Raw genomic sequence first — 21,001 nt, forward strand, 5'->3', positions numbered from 1 at the left:
CACTTGTCATAATTCTTTTTTTTTTTTTTTTTTCAGTTCACCAGGATGCACTCTGGGATTGCCTTATCCGTGAAATCTGGGAATTCTGCAATAAAGAGGAATCTATAAAGTGACAAAATGGCTCCTTAGGAACCATAATAGGGGCCCAACCATAAAATTATATCCCAGGCCAGTGAATTTATGTGACAGTCGTTAATGTGCAGTCATATTTATTGTTGGTAGATGAAATTTCATATTTGAAATCCTGTTTTTTTTTTTTTCAGTCATAGAAATGTATTGCGTTTAAGATAGTTACACAAATTTACTACGTTGACCAAAAAAAAGTTAGGAAAGATGCCATACTATTGACAATGGACTTATCAGATTTGACAGAAAAAAACATACAAAATATGACAGATAACACTTATTTTCATGATTTAGTGAAACAACTGAAAATCAGAAGACCAGGGACACGAGCAATTTTAGCGAAAAATGTTTAATCTCTCCTTGATGCATGTGTTTATTTACACATAATAAATTTGCAAAATAGGAAAGAGCACAATATTTACACAATGAGCATTTAACAGCCAACCTGTCACAGTTGATTCAAGTCTGAAACTCTTCAAAAGGTATCAGAATTAATAAAGTATTAAAATTCTTTAGTTTTCGTTTTCTTTGAAATCTACATGCTCACATTTTGTTCCTACGCTTAAGTTAATTCATCCTTCCAAAAAAGGATTTTTTTCTTCAATCTGGAAACACCATGAGCAGAAATCAAAACCCGGATTGGTCTTTTGGACTGAGGAGGAGTGTAAGAAAGAGGGCGTGGCCAGACAGCGTATGGAAAGAGATGGACTGTGGGTAATGAAGGGGGCCGAGAAAAATGAGAGAGGAGTTGACAAGGCACTCTGTGCGAAACGAAAGCTCTGTGAGTCTGAAACACCTTCTGTTCGGCTTGTTTTTCCTCTACTACGACGTCTTTTTTTTTCATTTGTTTGTTCCTGTACTCAAAGTAGTTCTCAAAACAAGTGTTGTTGTAAAATGAGAAGCATCACTCAAATACTTTACACAGCGAAGTCTTTGAAATGTTAGAGTATCTCTGAAGAGTTCCACATGTTCCACAACTTAACATCTAAAAACGACTGAAAAATCAAAGATAGCACTCGTCATAAAAAAGAAATCGAATGAAAAGAAAGGCAAAGACGACATCAAGTGAAACACACATCCTGAGACATTACAATGCAACCAGCTGTTTTACAATCACCATCACCAAAGTCCCTCTAACGTAGCACAAAGCAAAGCACATCGAGATTTTTCCATTCGGAAATGACGATAAAATAAAAAAAACATGGCGTACATTATGATATGTAGCATGAACATCAGCCTTTGGAATGAAAGTAGAACAGCATGCTTGTATTCTCAAATCATTTTATGTCGAAGCATGCAGAAACTCATCTATTGAAAATTAACTAATGCAAGGAAGGCCAGACGGAGGGGTCTAAGTCACCTGTAATGCTAAACGTCCAGCATTTCCTTCTACTTTTAAAAATTAAGACAAACACGTCTGACAGTAGTGCATCCTGTATTTTAAGAAATCTATCTATCTGTCTACTTCACTGACGATTCCTTTGTAGCTTGCTCTTGCTCTAATGACAGAAATGATCGCTATGAGAGCTAAACACAAACAAGCAAGCAAATCCAACATCGATCTAATTCGTTTTCAGTAAACACCTGTGCGAAGACCGAAAACGAAGGCAGAGTCTACAAGGAGATTGTCTTTACCGTGGAAGATACGTTGTAGAGAGTTGTGGAGGCCTGCTCCTGGGTGATTAGGAGAAATCGCAATGGCGTAAAATCAATAACGTAAACCGTAATCCCAAAATAAATAAAAGTGTAAAGAGTGATTCATTATTACTTTCCCAGCTGGAACGAACCCTGACGTATGGCTGAGGTAACGCGAGCGAGAACCCGTCAAATGCTCGCTCTTTCTCTCATTGGGTTTCTGACCTAAATCTTTCAAAGACGTTTCCATCGCATCTCAGAAAGTCTACTTCTGCTTTAATCTCAGTGGAAAGCCAAAGGAGGGGAGGCTTTCTCTTGTTTGAACACGACTGACTTTAAGAGAACTGCTGCAGCACATGAAAGCGAGTCACTGCAACACACATCCTCGCAGAGTTACCGACGCTCGCAAGAGAGAAGATAAAGAGAAACTCCAAAACAACCAAGATGGCGAAGAAAAGTAAAGCAGAGCTCGACTTTATCTGCTCGACACCCCTGAAACAGTTTGAGAATTCGCTTCACATTTGTATTTGTAACACTGCAAATCTTGACGGAAACGAGTTAGTGGACTGCTGAGTTAAGCGAAAGCGCAAAAACTTCAAATAAAAATGGCATGAGGAAGCCAAGTAGCTTATGAGCTCGAATTGAACAACAAAATAAATACAAATACTCCATAAAAAGATTCTACTTCCAAAAAAGCTTCTTGTGCCGACACGACGGCCGTTTAAGAAAGTGACACGATAGTTGCCACCTTTCTGAGATGACTTCAAGCTTTGACTATCGGTTTTCGTTCTTTTGCGCTTTTAAAAAATGGAGGCTGCTAAAAGAGAAGTGGAACTGCATGGAATTAACATTTGCTACATTTACTGTGATGTCACTGAGCCTTTTCGGAATGCCCGATTGTGACATCATCAGTAACGGAACACATTCGTCAGTTCTTCAAATCTCAAGTTTTCCTTCATTCTAGACTGATTTGTGCAAAAATTACCTAGGCTTAGAGTGCTCACGTCTGAATATGAGAAACGAACACAAGATGAAAACGGCCAATTGTTAATCACCGATCGAGTTTTCGCACGGAATAGCAAAGAATATGTCCTCAAGTGGCTTTCAGACTGAAACCATAATAGCAATAAGGTTGAAAAAAGTGTACAAACTAAATACACAGATTCATCCACCAACTAAACAATGAACCTTTTGTTTATCGTGAGGGCGATTTCCCCTCAAAACACTAGGTACCACATGGGAACACATTTGTCTGAGTTTGTTCTTTTTTGCACATTTTTTTCACTCTCAGTTCTTCAGTCACTAGGGTAGTCAACATTTAAATCATAGCACATTTTTATCTAAAGAAAATCGTTTTTTGCACTAAACAACATTCAAATAAAACATGGCACAGGACATTTTTTTCGATATTTTTTTTTTTTTCATAGTTCAGTCTTTGTTTCACATATCAAATTCATCTTATTCTTTTCTATGTTAAAATGGAAAACTTTGTACGCATCTTTTCACTCTTTTTGTATAAAAATGCAGTTGTATTTATATATCTATACACATTTATATATATATTTATATCATTTTCATTTGTTGTAGTTCCTGTAAATTGTGCAAATTCAGCAGTAACACAAGTGGCAGGAGACTGGAGTGAGTGAGTTGTTTGATCAACCCAAAGAGTTTACAAAAAAAAAGATGTAAAAGTAAGCGCTAAAACAAAATTCTGTTTGTGGGGGGAAAAAAAAAACACCGCTTTTATCCTTCGTGGGCTTTAAGGTCTTCTGGCTCATAATACAAGACATCCTTGGTGAGTAAAAGCACACAAGCGTGGCTCAACACACACTCCAAAAATGATAAAAATCCAAAAAACGAAGTCCTCATAAGTTGGTTGGACGTGGCGTCCGGGGAGACATTCTGGTGCGTGTTGAGTTCAAAGGAAGTGATGAAAGAGGATTTCCACCCTGGGCTGAGGGGTCTCCAGTGTACTGCTTCTGTCCTTGCAGTCCTTTAGCTTAGTGTGTGTTTGTGTATATGTGTGTGTGTGTTTGTGTGCGTGTGTATGACTGTGGGCGAGGCTCGGGGGCGGGGTCAGGAGGTCGGAGGGAGCCAGCTGAGGTGGGCAGAGAGATGGGGAGGGGGTCCTCAGCTTGCCAGAGCCATGGTGTCGATAACCTGTTCCAGTTTACTGCGCAGTCTCTGTCGCCGAGCTAACTCGTCCTTCTGTAGTGCGGACAGGATCTGCAGAGGAAATGAGCTCAAGATTAGAGTGTTTTCTCGGTTTATTTGGTACTTATTTAGCTGGTTTACATTTGCTTTAATTCTCTCTAAAACAAGAACAATAAAATACACAAAGCCTTAATTACGCACTTTATGTGGGTTTTTGCTCTTTATTTTGTTGCACAAGTGCTTAAAGATGCTTCCTGTGTTGGTCAGGATGTTTAAAAAGTAAGATACAAATATAAAATTACACCAAAGTTACTGGAGCACTCATTATATTGCAATTACAATTTCTGAACTAGTAAGTAAACTTCCTAGAAGGACTTAAAAACAGCATGAGCACCTTAAAGTCAGCTTTAATGAAGCTACAGGAATACTTTTTGTGCGCAAAGAAAACAAAAATAACACACTACATAGTGTTCACTGTATTAATATGGATTTAACACTTATTAAAGTTATTCAGTCAAGAGCAATTACAAATGCAAAAAAAAAAAAAAGTTAAAAACTTAAAATTAAAACCACCAGTAGGTGGCAGCAAGTCACTTTTAATGATTCAGTTGAGTCAGTCAAACAGATGATTTGTTCAGGAGCGAAGCATATGAATGATTTAAGTGAGTTGATTCAAATGATTCACTAAACAAATTCATTCAAAATGCTGATTAATTCAGTAGGAAAGAGTGTAGCGTGTTGCTCAGAGATGCAAAACATAATTATCTTTGTTTGGAGCTATTTTCATTGGCGAAATAGAATGAAAATGGACGATATGGAGTCTAAAACGAAAGTCTCTTAATAACTTCATGTTTATGGAACTGTTTTATAAAATCAATATCACATGTGATCGTGCTGATATTTGGATAAAAACAGTATTCTTCTTGTGAATTTTGGAGGTATTCTAAACGCATATTTATAGACTAGTCACGCAGTGAAAGCATCCACTCTAAATGTGCGCACACAGAAGTTTAACCTACTACTTCACCACAGTGTATGCATGCACTCAATAGGTGTGTTTGTTTGCTTTTTATAAAGTGAGGGACATAGTTGAAATTGTCATATCGTTAAAACAATATTTACAATATTTTCGTAGACAATATATGACAATTGTACGATGTGCACTGGCCCGAGCATCATTCACGGTGACCCAGGGCCACCGTGGGTTGACCCAGGTTTGGAACGACATGAGTGTGAGTAACCAATGACAGAATTTTCATTTTTGCGTGAACTACGGCTTTTATTTTAAAGAAGGTGGGGTTCAAACTTTCAAACTTCTGATTACCAGTCAAGATCTTTAACCACCTGGCTTCATCGCTTCCTTTGGGTATGTGTCTGTCTGCTGACAGAAATGCAAATGTGCCGCTCAGAACTTGTTTGCGAAACAGCGTGTGATGCCAACACCCATCTGCTTGGTTTAACCAAAAGCAAGTGTCTAAATGTAAAGGAAACGATGAAGAAAAGAATCTCCAACACCCTCAGTGTCTGATAATGGACTGCTAATTTCCCTCCTGTTTTCACGCAGGTTCAGCAAGGGTGTTCGTGTGGACGCGTGTGCATCTGGATAATAAAGACTAATGAACATAAACGGCTGTTTAAAACGCAACCAGCTGCAGTGTATTAATGTCAGACAGAGAAAGGGAGAGTGGTTTCATAAAGAGCCGAGATGATGTTTGATGAGTTGTGTTAGACTAAACTCTCCCGAAGGTAAGGAAATGGAAGACGGAAATGAAATCGTTTAGAAAGAAACAAGGCTAGGTGCTAACTATGGACACCTTTTTATATCTTCTTAATGGGTGAAGAAACACAGTTGCAAATGTAGGAATAATTATGCAGACCCACTGTGTCTATTTCTTTTCTTTTCACTAAAACACACACGCACGCACGCACACATTCCCTCATTTCTTTGTGAGGTAGAACTAAATGGTCTCCTTCGGCGGCTCATTATCTCTCCATTTATCCAGCCTGGCTGGAATGAGTCACTGCTTTTGACACATGATCTCGTGTGTGCTGTCAGATGGCGTTACGTGTGAAGGCCTACATGGATAATACTGAGTGGCCATGTATTAAAAGTATTAGATTTCAGATTTTGCCATTTTAACAGCCTATTCTGGCCTGCTTTGGTCAAAATCTGAAGTACTAGTCAGAGTACCCATCATATATATATATATATATATATATATTTTTTTTTTTTTCATCAATATCTTCAAAATTATGACGGCTTTTTATTGCCACGTTAAAAAAGTTTGAAAAATCTAAGATTACGAGAGTAAAGTTGTAATATTTTAGAAAATAAAGTCGAAATATTTTAAGAAAAAAGTCAATGTTTTGAGAATAAAGTTGAAATTAGGAGAATAAAGTTAAAATTTTAACAATAAAGTCAAAATGTTTCGAGAATAAAGTCAAAACATTTTATTCTTTGTATATTTTATTCTCTTTATTCTCAAAACATTTCGACTTTATTCTCGAAACATTCCGACTTTATTTCAACTTTATTTTCGAAACATTTCAACTTTATTCTCATAATTTCGACTTTATTCTCAAAACATTGACTTTATTCTTGACATATTTCAACTTTATTCTCCTAATTTTGACATTATTTTCGAAACATTTCGACTTTATTCTCGTAATTTTGACTTTATTTTCGAAACATTCCGACTTTATTTTGACTTTCTCAAAACATTTTGACTTTATTCTCAAAACATTTTGACTTTATTCTCTAAATATTTTAACTTTATTCTTGTAATTTTGACATTATTTTCGAAACATTCTGACTTTATTCTCTAAACATTTCAACTTTATTCTCAAAACATTGACTTTATCCTTGAAATATTTCAACTTTATTCTCCTAATTTTGACATTATTCTCGAAACATTCCGACTTTATTCTCGTAATTTTTACTTTATTTTCAAGACATTCCGACTTTATTTTGACTTTCTCAAAACATTTCGACTTTATTCTCTAAATATTTCAACTTTATTCTTGTAATTTTGACATTATTTTCGAAACATTCTGACTTTATTCTCTAAACATTTCAACTTTATTCTCATAATTTCGACTTTATTCTCAAAACATTGACTTTATTCTTGAAATATTTCAACTTTATTCTCCTAATTTTGACATTATTCTCGAAACATTCCGACTTTATTCTCGTAATTTTTACTTTATTTTCAAAACATTCTGATTTTTTATTTCAACTTTCTCAAAACATTTTGACTTTATTCTCAAAACATTTCGATTTTATTCTAAATATTTCAACTTTATTCTTGTAATTTTGACATTATTTTCGAAACATTCTGACTTTATTCTCGAAACATTTCAACCTTATTTTCAAATCATTTCGACTTTATTCTTGAAACATTCCGACTTTATTTTCAAAACATTCCAACTGTATCTTGACTTTCTTAAAACATTTTGACTTTTCTCAAAACATTTCAACTTTATTCTTGTAATTTCAACTTCATTCTCGAAATATTTCAACTTTATTCTTGTAATTTCGACTTTATTCTCAAAATATTTCAACTTTATTTTGACTTTATTCTCGAAACATTTAGACTTTATTTCGACTTTATTCTCAAAATATTTCAACTTTATTCTTGTAATTTTGACATTATTCTCGAAACATTCCAACTTTATTCTCGAAACATTTCGACTTTATTCTCATAATTTTGACTTTATTTTCAAAATATTATGACTTTATTTTGACTTTCTTAAAACGTTTTGACTTTATTCTCAAAACATTTAGACTTTATTCTCAAAACATTTAGACTTTATTCTCGTAATTTCGACTTAATTCTCAAAATATTTCAACTTTATTCTTGTAATTTCGACTTTATTCTTGAAATATTTCAACTTTATTCTTGTAATTTTGACTTTATTTTTGAAACATTCTGACTTTATTCTCGAAACATGCTGACTTTATTCTCGAAACATTTCAACCTTATTTTCAAATCATTTCGACTTTATTCTTGAAACATTCCGACTTTATTTTCAAAACATTCCAACTGTATCTTGACTTTCTCAAAACATTTTGACTTTTTTCAAAACATTTTAACTTTATTCTTGTAATTTTGACATTATTTTCGAAACATTCTGACTTTATTCTCTAAACATTTCAACTTTATTCTCAAAACATTGACTTTATCCTTGAAATATTTCAACTTTATTCTCCTAATTTTGACATTATTCTCGAAACATTCCGACTTTATTCTCGTAATTTTTACTTTATTTTTACTCGTAATTTTTACTTTATTCTCGAAACATTTCAACCTTATTTTCAAATCATTTCGACTTTATTCTTGAAACATTCCGACTTTATTTTCAAAACATTCCAACTGTATCTTGACTTTCTCAAAACATTTTGACTTTTTTCAAAACATTTCAACTTTATTCTTGTAATTTCAACTTCATTCTCGAAATATTTCAACTTTATTCTTGTAATTTCGACTTTATTCTCAAAATATTTCAACTTTATTTTGACTTTATTCTCGAAACATTTAGACTTTATTTCGACTTTATTCTCAAAATATTTCAACTTTATTCTTGTAATTTTGACATTATTCTCGAAACATTCCAACTTTATTCTCGAAACATTTCGACTTTATTCTCATAATTTTGACTTTATTTTCAAAATATTATGACTTTATTTTGACTTTCTTAAAACGTTTTGACTTTATTCTCAAAACATTTAGACTTTATTCTCGTAATTTCGACTTCATTCTCAAAATATTTCAACTTTATTCTTGTAATTTCGACTTTATTCTTGAAATATTTCAACTTTATTCTTGTAATTTTGACTTTATTCTCGAAACATTTAGACGTTATTTCGACTTTATTCTCTAAACATTCCGACTTTATTCTCATAATTTTGACTTTATTCTTGAAACATTTTGACTTTATTCTCGAAACATCTCTACTTTATTCTCAAAATATTACAACTTTAATCTCATAATATTACAACTTTAATCTTATAATTTTAGATTTTTTTTTTTTTAATGTGGCACTAAAACGCTGTCGTAAGAATAGCATACTACACACTATTTTTCATTATTATGGTTAATTGCATTTTATTATTTGCATTTTGTACCTGCAGCATATATAAACAGTATGCATACTGTACTGTGCAGTATGCTAATATTGCATTCAGAACACATTCTCTCACCTCATCTTTGTACTTGGTGATGTAGGAGTAGATCTCATGGAGGGCGCTCATGCTGTTAAACTGGCTCAGGTGGAGTCTGGACTGCTCCGCGAGATAAGCGCTCATGTCCTGATCACTGATGGCGGGCATGCGCGCAATGTCTGAGTAATATCTGCAGGACGGCAAAACAGCAGGTCCAGATGAGTGTGATGATTTGGGGTCTTTGAAGGTTATAATTACAGACTAATAAGGGCATTTTATGCTTAGCAAGACCTCATTTTACATACCTTTCTACCCAGTTCTTGTAGTTGGGAATATCTTTAGCGTAGAGCAGCTTATTGGAGGGGGAATCTTTGCCGAGCTTGTGTTCAGATGTGGAGCAGGAGTCCATGAAGGTTTGGGCCACTACGGAGAGACAAGCATCTGTGATGCTGTTCTTGTGGATGTCGAACACAAACTGAGGGTTCTTGATCACGTTCACCCAGAACCTTAATGGCAAGCTGAGGACAAGGGGAGGGGAAAAGGTAGATAATGAGATCATAAAACATTAATTTGACAAATGTCTTGAATGAATTGTTTAAGCAGTGTCGCTTCTCACCAGTTGCTCTTCCAGGTGTGTCGAACATCTGAATCTGTGATTTGGTGTTTGTCCGCCTGCTCATCCAGGAAGTCAAACATGTATTTGATGGCGAGAGGGAGGGCACTGCCACGGTGAGCCGTGCTGAATATCGTCTCAAACAAATCATCAACGAATTTCTGTAATGTACCCTGTAGAGAAAAAAAAAACAGAAATGTCTTGCTTGAATGTGACTGTCATATGTCCCATTTTTTAAAAATAAAATCAATATTATATCTGGTTTTGCCGTAAGCTTTTGACATCAAGTTGCTACCTCACAGCAAAATGATGTAAATGTATCATAGAATAATTATACGAAATTCTCCTTAACATTAAACACTGGAATTGTTTAATGTTTAAATTATTTAAAATATTAAAAATATATAAACAAAACTAAATGGCAAAAATGAAGCGAAGCAGAAGCAAAGTATTACTACTTATTAAGCAAACGATTCGCCATACATGCTCTGAACTCTCGATCTGAATCAAATGATTCGCTACACATGCTCTGAACTCCCGATCTGAATCAAATGATTCGCTATACATGCTCTGAACTCCTGATCTGAATCAAATGATTCGCTATTCACACTCCAAAGTTCCTATCTAAATCAAATGATTCACAATACGTGCTCTAAAGTTCCGATCTGAATAATGATTTGCGATCCATCATTTTTAGATCACAACTAGGAGCACAGATCGCGAATCATTTAACTTTGATCGGAACTTCCCGTATCTGGATTGGGAATCGCGTATTGTGAATCATTTTATTTGAATCATTCAAGTCGTGGAATGATTCACGAACCCGTTCCGATCTAAATCAAATGATTTGCGATACGCGATCTAAAGTCCCAATCGAAGTCAAATGAAGTTCCGGTCTAAATCAAATGATTTGGGATACAATTTCTGAAGTCCCGATCTGAAACAAATGATTTGCGATATGCAATGCAACTGAAGCGTTTCGAAACAGTGAATCATTTTGCAACACAATGGTTTAACTGATTTAGAGTTTCAAAAAGCTCTGTTTCACACATATGCTTTTTAAAACCATTACAAGCAATGTAGAAACTTGAAAATGAACAGTTCTTTTAATTTGATCTGGCTTTTGCTAGTGCATCACTCGAAATGAATGATTGAAGTCACAAGTTTGAATCAGTTCCAGCGTGAATGACTCAATGGATTTGGTTCATCTGTTCCTCAGTTCGCGTCTTCCACCATGTTTGTTGTACTACTACTAGACTAGCTTGCTGGTTTATGACATTCACTGAAATAAGGGAAAAAATTATGTTTTTTAAACTGTGTGAATTTTGCTTAAAAAGATATGTGCTTATTGAAAAAATTAAACATTTCATACATTGCCTTTCAATAATTCAAGCAATTTTTCAAGTACCTCATCAGGAATATTGCTATTTTCAAGGGTTTTCCAGGCCTTTAATTTCAGAAAGTCAAATTCAAGTACTTCAAGCACTTTAAGCACCTTGTACAAACCCTGTAACATGAAATATTAACATCAACAAAATATAGGAAATGTTTTTCTTTTCTGTTTTAAAATTGTATATTTTATTTTATTTAATGCACAATATTATGGTTAGTTGCAAGCTGACAACCACTGTATTCCATAAATCTGACCGACAGAAAAAGCCTGAAAACGTAACGATTCGAAGCTAGAACTTTCTCAGCTGTAAACCTCTCCTATTGATTGCAATGGCTACTTGCACAAAATCGCTACTTGCAAAAACTTACTATAGGTCTAAAATCGCTAAAGAGCCTGAAGCAGCCGAACCAGAAATGTCGGTTTATTCATCATGTCTGAGAGCAGGAGAACAGCAGTGGCTCTCAGATAATATGGAGTGTGTTGATTAGGATGCTGGTGTGTGTGTGTGTGTGTGTATGAGACAGACAGACACAGTCCGTGAGGTTTCCCAGCATTCATTCTGTGCTCTGTCACCACGCACCATGAAGCACTCGATCCACAACAAATTACCTGTCTCCTGCTGTTCTCTTCCGCTCCAGCATTACATTTATCTATCGTTTTTTATTATGTATCAAAATTGACCACCCGAGAGGCTTGTAAACATATTCTGATTTCATTTTTTCCCCAGCCTAACAATTAGGAGGCAAAGCAATAAGCTACAGAACCAAGAATGGAGGAGGAAGACAGAAGACCAGAAGTGAGATAGCGGGAATATTACATTGTGTCCTAACCAGGCGCGTTGTGACAAGATTCAAGCGATTTCTCTGTCAACACTGAATTTGAAGCCAGTTAGAACATTTAAAGATGGGCAAAATTAGTTAAAGGAGAACTCCACTTCCAGAACAACAATTTACAGATAATGTACTCACCCCCTTGTCATCCAAGATGTTCATGTCTTTCTTTCTTCAGTCATAAAGAAATTATGTTTTTTGAGGAAAACATTTTTCTCCATATAATGGACTGATAGGTTGTCCCGAGTTTGATCTTCCAAATTGCAGTTTAAATGCGATTTCAAATGATCCCAAATGTGGTTTTAAACAGTCCCAGCCAAGAAAGAAGGGTCTTATCTAGCAAAACGAATGGTTATTTTCATAAAAATAATACAATTTACATACTTTTTAATGTCCAATGCTCGTCTTGTCTTGCTCTTCCCGACCTCTGTTTTTTTCCGGTTCATGACAGTTAGGGTATGTCGAAAAACTCTCATTTCATGTTCTCCCTCAACTTCAAAATCACCCTATATTGCTGTTTTACCTTTTTTGTTAAGGGTGTTTGATCTTCTTTGCATGTTCACTTTGCAAACACTGGGTCGGTACTTCTGCAGCGATGTAGGATGATTCGACATACCCTAACTGTCTTGAGCCAGAATACACAGAGTTCAGGGAGAGCGAGACAAGACAAGTGTTGGGCAGTAACGCATTACTTTGTGACACGTTACTGTAATTTGATTATTTATTTAGTAACGGAGTAATTTAGCACGTTATAATTTCCAAATTAGTAATTAGAGTATAGTTACAAGCATGCGTTACCGCTGCGTTACATCATTGCCGACAGAATGTGTTTTATCATCTAGATTGTAAAAAGGGTGTTGGCTAGCACACTATCTAAGACCTACTTTGACTGGAAAGCGCCTGTGAGGCCGATACTACCAATGAAAACATAGTCAGCATGCAGAGAGGAAAGTACGTGTCGTACCGCGCCGCTCTCTGTTAAGTCGAGTCCAGCGAGAGTGGTCTCTAAACCACGGGCACTGGTCTTGACGCAAGAGAGAGTACAAGACTTGCACGGTACAAGACTTCATGGGTGAGTGCGGGCGCGGGCGCGGGCGGGAAGAGACTCGTGTGTGCGGGATGCGATAGAATAAAACGATTTGCGGGACTCCCGCAAAATAGAACTGTCTAAACATAAAATATATAAAACAAATGAATTTCTATTCATGTATTGCAGAAAAGCAACAAGAACAACTATACAAAACAAAAACGATTAACAGGTGTAAGCATAGGCAGAGTTTCTATTTATAACACGTGTTTGCAGCGTTGAACAATGTTGATTTCTGAAATGCAATGGACAATCAGAGAATCCACTCACCGCTCGAAATGCTGTGCATTCTGCAACCACGCACGCAGCAGCCTATTGCTTTTAGTTAAAATAACAGTGGTTTGTGAATGTTGATGCTTTAACAAATATTTTATCGGAGCGTTTATGCTGGGATGGTAGGCAACACACAAGTTCACTACTTCACATGAATTTCATGGATGTACCAAAAAAAGTAACGTAACGAGTAATGTAACTAATTATTTTTGAAATAAAGTAATCAGAACAGTAATTTGATTACTTTTCAAAGGAGTAATCAGTAATCAGTAATTTAATTACACTTTCAAAGTAACTTGCCCAACACTGGACAAGACGAGCGTTTGAGATTAAAAAGCATTTAAATTGTATTTTTTAAATGAAATAAACTGATCGTTTCCTCGGCTGGGACCATTTACAACTGCATTTGGGATCGTTTGAAGCCGCATTTAAACTGCATTTTGGAAGTTCAGAATCGGGGCACCATATCAGTCCTTTATATGGAGAAAAATCCTGCAACGTTTTCCTCAAAAACACAATTTCTTTACGACTGAAGAAAGAAAGACATGAACATCTTGGATGACAAGGGGGTGAGTACATTATCTGTAAATTTTTGTTCTCGAAGTGGAGTTCTCCTTTAATCTCAATTCTTAGGCCCTGTTTACACCTGGTATTAAGATGCAGTTTTGTCAATCCCATCACAAGCCGACATTGCTATATATATAAATCGGTGTAAACGGGACCGAAAGATCAGAAAAGGCTCATACATACACCCACCCATCGACTTTCCTCTAAAAGAAATCAGAAAAGTGGTCGAAAATGGACAAAGAGACGGATTAACGGGAATATGTCTTAATAGCAGGTTTAAGAGGTTAAAACTTCATGCAAGCTAACCTTGGTGGCCAGCAGTCGTGTCAAGTAGATCTCCGACACCATCTTGCTCCCGCGATCGCCCTCGCGCTGGTCTGCGTGGTCGTGGTTTTTGACGAGGTGCCAGAGTTTGGTACCGCTCTCTAGATCGGGCGTGATCATGGGCGTCCTGGACCGAAGACTGTCTGGGCTGCTGGCTGTCCTCAACATGCTCTCTGAAGAAAAAGACAGAATCATCAAATGATTTCTAGCATTTGAATACACGGATAGCTACATTTGCTAGGCCAAGAAACGATAATACTTGACCAAAGAATTGTTCATTTTGATTAATGTCATAGTTCAACAAACTATCTAGTAAAAATTGATGCCTTTTATCATGTTCCTTATTCCATTTCATGAAAGCAATACGCCTAGAAAGGCCATGCACTACAGTAATTGTACCTAAGTCAAGGGTGTTTTAGATACTGGTGCAGCATTAAAATCATTGTAACGCATGGCCTCTCAAGGCTTATTGCTTTTGTTTCATCATAATCTGCGCTATCTGGATGGTTCAGAAATCTCTGGTAGTATTGAACCCAGTCATCTTCATAAATATAATATAAAGCAAAAACCTAAACAGCATAAAACAGTCACATCGGCGGTTGTAAATCAGGTCCGGCGGTCTCTTCTATCTGATGAGCAGTCGGCTGCTAAATACCCAGGAGTTACACATCAAAGATGAGAGCAGAGAGGAGCTGAGCTCTGGCTAATGGATGGTTAAGCACAGTAATCTGTCTGAGGATAAGGCATTCTGGGTAAGGATCATTTCCTGTGGATGCCCTAAACTACAATGAATATACTGCATCTGCAGAATCCATCAAAAACTCCCTCAGGTTTATTCTATCCTTAAGTGGCAAGTGGGAGTGAAAGATAGAGTCCCGCGTCTGGAGTCTAGTTAATCAGTCACAGACTGGCAGGCCGGCGTGCTTGAAAGAAACAGCCACTGTAAGCTTAATTCGGCTCCTCGCAGCGCTTTTATATTACACCGCATAAAAAAGTCAAGGCTTAGAAAAACATAATAGTAAAAAAGCAAATAAATAATAAATAAAGGAATAAATAAACCAGGGAATGAGCATTTTTAAGCTACACAGAGACCACGAGATAACGGAGATGAACACTGATGGCTGAAACGTACTCTGTGCAAGTACGTCAACGCAGAGGTTCAAGCACCGAAATGTGTCAGAACGCAATTCATAATACAATACGAGTGTGTGTTGCATTGACAGTGCTGCCGCAATGATGGGTATTAAGCATAAACGGTCTTCTACGGTCAAGTTTCTACGTCATGCAAACCACTGATGGAGTAAGTGTAAAGATAAGTTAGCTAACTGTTAACTGAAGTTAACTGGAAAATAATATCTAGTTTGCATTAAATTTATCAAAAGTGATCTATAATCTATAAATAAAGGCATTTATAATGTTACTAAAAAGATTTTTGTTTAACCCTTGTGTGACCTTTTGGACATTTTTGTCCTTTTCAGTTTTTTTTGTTTGTTTTTGTTTTTGTCATTTTGCCTATGTTATTGCCAGCTGCATACATTTTGGCAAAGGTGTGTATTTTTATTGAAATTTCACCCCCATTTCCTTTAATAAACCTATTTTGCACTAGGTACAAAAAATTGCTCCTCTCAGGACCTTAAGGACAAAAATGTCCCCATTGAAACCCATTAAAACTGCTATTTTTAATCACAGTGCCATTCAACTGTAAAATGATGCAATTTTTGTTAATAGACTTTCTGTTGGCAAGGCTTCAAAATTTAATTTTTTACCATTTTTTACCAGATGGTGCTATTTTTTCAGGTTTGACCAATGAAGTAAACACTCGCTTTATTCCTGTTTTCTTCTTCTGCATATTATAGAGCCAATTGGCGTTATTTAAATAACGCGGCTATAATTGGGTGTATAATTGTCTTCTTTAAAATGAGACCAAACTTGTGCTCCCAAGATTCAAATTGTTATGCCAGTAAAGTTATATAAAGTTTTATGAAAGTTTTTTTGGACATGGAAATTTTTGTCCACTATGGACCTATGTGTAACTTTTTTTTTTATATTGATGCACAAGGGTTAAAGCGAATTATGTTCTTTTAAAATTAACATTTATTAACCCCCATTTTTGAACACAGACATATATGAACATAGAAAAAAGTGCACTATCCAAACTTAAATTGTTAGAATTCGTTAACAAATACATTTTCTATTGTGATTCTGAAGTACCATTTCGATGGTAATGCAATGTCAGGTTTTAAAATGGGTTTCAAAAGATGAATTTTGAGGTTTTAAACTTTCAACTGATATATAATTTATGATAATTTCTAAAATATGATAGGGAAAAAGGTAACAAAAAAAGACTTGGTGACAAAGGTCAGAACTCCTGTTATTATTGTAGATTTCTGCAAGGTGTACTCTTGTCATAAATTAATCTATTATTGTTCCTAGTATTTGTAACAAAAAACAGTGGAGTCATTCCAGCGATATATAGTTTGTCGTGGTTAGAACAGGATGATAATTGTAATATAGCGATGGAAACTTTGGCGTCCCTCTGAAGGGACGGGTGACAGTTAAAAGAGTCCTAAAGAAAATATATTACGGTTTGCCACAAAACAAAACAACAAAACACAAAACAAAAACACAATGACTTAGGCAAAAATTAAAACAATATTTTATTTATGTAAAATCAATTAATTAGAGGTGCCTTTGATTATTAAAATCTAATGAAACCATTAAAATGGAATCCAGAAAATTAATGGAAAACACAGAATTTGATAAAAATAAATCTTAATTTGAGGGGGAAAAAACATATTTCATAGTGCATTAAAAAATTAGTTTTTGTTAAATTTTTAATAAGTTGCCGTTAAATTGTGTGTGTTTCATGATTTCAATTAATTAGGCTTTTTGCTTAATATTTTTTAATTTAACCATTAAATTAAAATGGAAGAACAGAAAAAAAAAAAAAAAAAAAAAACAGAATTTGGGAAAAATAAAACAGATTTCATAGGGCCCTACTAGAGTAATGGCAGCTGAAAATTCAGCTTTATCACCATGAAAATAAATACAATTTCAAAGTATATTAAAATAGACAACAGTTCTTTTAAATTGCAATAATATTTCACAATATTACTGTTTTACTGTAATTTTAAATGAAACACCCAAACTTATTATTATATTCTATATATTCTATAATTCACACCATTCACACCTGCCTGGTGCTGGCAACACGTAAGTGTTTGTATCTCGTTTCTCAATGTGACACAAATCGCATATAATGTTCAGCTCAGGATAATAAAGGATGACACGAATATATAAAAATACCCTGTGAGCAGTCTGAAATAAGACTTCCTCTGTTCTCTCCCATGGCCTGTGAATGCATCGTTCATTATTAATGGTACGAGTGTCAAACTTCATTACGGAGGCCCAGGGAGATGCATATCTGTCCGGTGCTCTTATCGCCATGTCCATTCTGTAGGCTGGGGAGGAACGTTCCTTGGGGTATTGAAGATATGAATTCACTTCCTGTGCTGGGGTGTGAAGGGATTTGGAACAATGTTCAAAGGTATTTTCGCCAGCTTACATATCCAGGAAATCAAATAAAAAAAGAGCCAGATCATGTAATGACCACGATCGGCGCCGGCGTCACCACAGTGACTGCGCTAACCGCTGCCGTTGCCATGGCAACGAGCGAAACACGACTTGAACAACAATACGAACGCGTGTCCAGTGTTTGAGCACTCAGAGAATTATCCGAGACATGAAGACCCCTCTCAAAGGGAAATATAATGGACGTCTGCCATGAGAGAGCCATGGCTTGAGTGCATGTAATTCTGCGGCAATCACGGATACTCGCTTCTGAGGAGGACAGACAACATTAAACAGCTTTTTCTCTCTGATCCCCGTCCCTTTTTTTAGGTCGAGGAACAAAACACCTTCAGTTCTGTGCTATCATCACCTCTTATTCGCACAAACACACAAAGTGCTCCGAAAACAAAACAAAATCATCACAAAGAACAGCGAAACACATCAAGTCTGCCAGCTTTTTGAAATCGAGACACGAGGACGCGATACTAGCGCGAGTCCTCATTTTCAGGGGAAAAATAGAGGCCGGTGAACTGAAATCTTTCGCTTGAATATGGCAGACGTGATCTCGCTCTTCTGATGAAAGTCTCTGAGGAGACGCGACTTGGAAGTTCTGAGGAGAAAATCAAAACGAGAAGTTGAGACAGAGTTCTTACCGTATCTGCTGAGGGACTTGGTGAAGGTGGACGAGTTTGAGATGTTGTACGCAGAGTTTTGCTTTGGCACCAGAGCGATAACAGACCCATCTGTTACCTGAGGACAGTGAGAAACAACATTACTACATTATACTCAGAAAAATGTAATCACAGAGACATTAGTACACAATACTCTGCAAATCAAAGATATACAGTGGAGATCAAAATCAGAGAAAAACCTGCAATTCATCGGAAAGATCACAGCTTAGTCATATTTGAATTTAGCCTAACAGGAGTAAGTACAGTATAAAAAACTAAATTTCCTTATTAATATGACAAACCCTATTTAACTGGTAGCATTCCTCTAATTTTCACTGAGATTGCAAGATGGCAGTCCACACTAAGGTGACTGAAACCCTGTGACAGGGATGAAAAGAATGACCCTTTCAGCCATTGCAAGAGTAGTCGGTCGTTCCAAACCTGTGATTTCTCGAATATTGTAGGTTTACAATGACACTAATTCATTCAAGTCCCCCAAAAAAGCTGGTCATTATTGTAAGACAAATGCATGAGAAGACAGGATAATGGAGTGACTCCCAATGGGGAATGGGTTCAACACCGCAGCTGGAATTGCTTGCCAGGTCAGTGCTGAACAGGGTAAGAATCTGTCCTGTGACGTTTAAGAGAAGTCGGACTGAAAGCATTATTAAAAAATATTTAAATAATTAAATAGTTGATAATATTTAAGTTATTTTAAATTGTAATAATATTTTGCAATATTAGTTGTTTTAATGTGTTTTTGAGAGCATAAATTCAGCCCGGGAGAGTATTGTAATATTATAAAATATTACAAAATCTTAATTTTTTACATTTTACATTTGATGTATGAATAAAATGTCAACTTAATTACAATTTAGCTGTATTTAAAACCATAAAATATATATTTTTTTAAATGTGTGACTTTTAAATGTGTTATTTTTAAATGTGTAAAATAACTTTTAAATGCATTTACATGATACATTTGTAAACATGTTTTTAAATAATTCTATAGAGATTACTGGAAATCATCACATTTTTAAAGTGACACTGTTGAGCACCAAATTATTATATTAAAATTATTTCTGAAGGATCATGTGACACTGAAGACTAGAGTAATGGCGGCTGAAAATTCAGCTGTGTCACCACAGAAATAAATTAAATTTCAAAATAGTAAAATAGACACCAGTTCTTTTAAATTGCAATAATATTTCACAATATTACTGTTTTGCTGCATTTTTGATCAAAAATGTTTTCGATTAAAAACAAACAAACAAACAAACAAACAAATATTAACTTGAAATGTTAACATAACATCAACAAAGTATAGGAAATGATTTTCTGTTTTAAAAACTCCTATTAAAACATTTATTTAATGCACAATATTATGGTGAATTGTATTTTATTAATTACATTTATCATTCAGATAAAAATTATCATTCAAATTGTAATAATATTTTGCAATATTAGTTGTTTTACTGTATTTCTGAGATAATAAATTCAGACTGGGAGAGCATAAGAGAGCATAAGAGCAAAAACATTACAAAATCTTAATTTTTAACATTTTACTGGTAGTATCTGATGTATGAATAAAATGTCAACTTGATTACAATTTTTCGTATTTAAAAACATTAAATAATTTTTAAATGTGTGACCAGTGAGTTCACATGAATTTTACAGTGATTCATGATAAATTTCTAAGAGTTTTTAAAATAATTCTATAGAGATTACTGGAAAACATTTCCATTTGTATATCTGGTAAGAATACTTGGAATTAAGATATTATTTGTGTACAAAAGTCTCCAAAAAAAATTAAACTATAGAATTTTCCATTATTTTTTTTATTTTTATTTTATAATTTAATTTAATTTAATAAAAACACACACACACACACACACACACACACACACATTTCCATGACTTTCCAGGTCTGAAGATCCTCATTTTAAAAAGCTTGACATTTAACCTTTAGTATCATATTCAGAGAACACCACCTAATTCTAGTATTCTCTGTCTAAAATGCTTTTATTTTCCATATTAGGGCTTTTACTACCACAGTAGCAGCTCAGGTGTGAACAGCAATTGTACCTGATAGTGTGCTAGTGTGTTCAGGCGTTTCCAGTCATTATCAATCTTAGTAGTGACATCCTCATCCTGCAGAATGATCCTAGCCAGTCGCCCCTGCCGCCACTCTGCAACACAAAACAAGATTAGTATGGTGTGTCAATACGAATGATGCTTCATGTTTTAAAAAACGCCATTGAGGATGTCCCCAAATGCCTCTCAAAGCAAGTTTTGTCCAATTTAGCTCACTACTGGGGACAAGTATGTGCTCAAACTCTAGCTATGTGTGTACAACATGCACATCACTCCCACAGCAAGGACAACTGACCACTTGAGGGAAGTTTTCCTCTTTAGAAAGGCTTCATTTAGAGCACATAACCTTGCGCAGACCTTGTCCGAATCTCCCTGTGCAGAGTGAAGTCGCTTTTTCTAGCTGAACAGATACAAAAACATGCACTTGCTCTTACCAGAGGTGACGAGTCCAGGTCAGATCTAAATTACAGATCTGATCAAGGTCATGAGAATGACTATTCTAA

At 35.4% G+C, this 21,001-nt stretch overlaps 1 protein-coding gene across 1 annotated transcript in view; it reads right to left on the minus strand.

Annotated features, from left to right (window-relative positions):
- Nucleotides 1–459: 459 nt before the first annotated feature.
- plxna1a (plexin A1a) overlaps nt 460–21,001 on the minus strand; it is a 289,406-nt gene continuing 268,864 nt past the window's right edge. The window contains exons 26-32 of the mRNA XM_051095762.1: nt 20,490–20,593; nt 18,387–18,483; nt 14,146–14,336; nt 9,693–9,862; nt 9,382–9,594; nt 9,116–9,266; nt 460–3,987 (exon numbers count right to left, since the gene is read on the minus strand). Of these exons, the coding sequence (XP_050951719.1) occupies nt 3,892–3,987; nt 9,116–9,266; nt 9,382–9,594; nt 9,693–9,862; nt 14,146–14,336; nt 18,387–18,483; nt 20,490–20,593 (1,022 nt within the window). The 3' untranslated portion in view covers nt 460–3,891. The remainder of the gene's footprint in view (nt 3,988–9,115; nt 9,267–9,381; nt 9,595–9,692; nt 9,863–14,145; nt 14,337–18,386; nt 18,484–20,489; nt 20,594–21,001) is intronic.

The sequence above is a fragment of the Labeo rohita genome, chromosome 23 (assembly GCF_022985175.1).
Source record: "Labeo rohita strain BAU-BD-2019 chromosome 23, IGBB_LRoh.1.0, whole genome shotgun sequence".
Taxonomy (NCBI): Eukaryota; Metazoa; Chordata; class Actinopteri; order Cypriniformes; family Cyprinidae; genus Labeo; species Labeo rohita.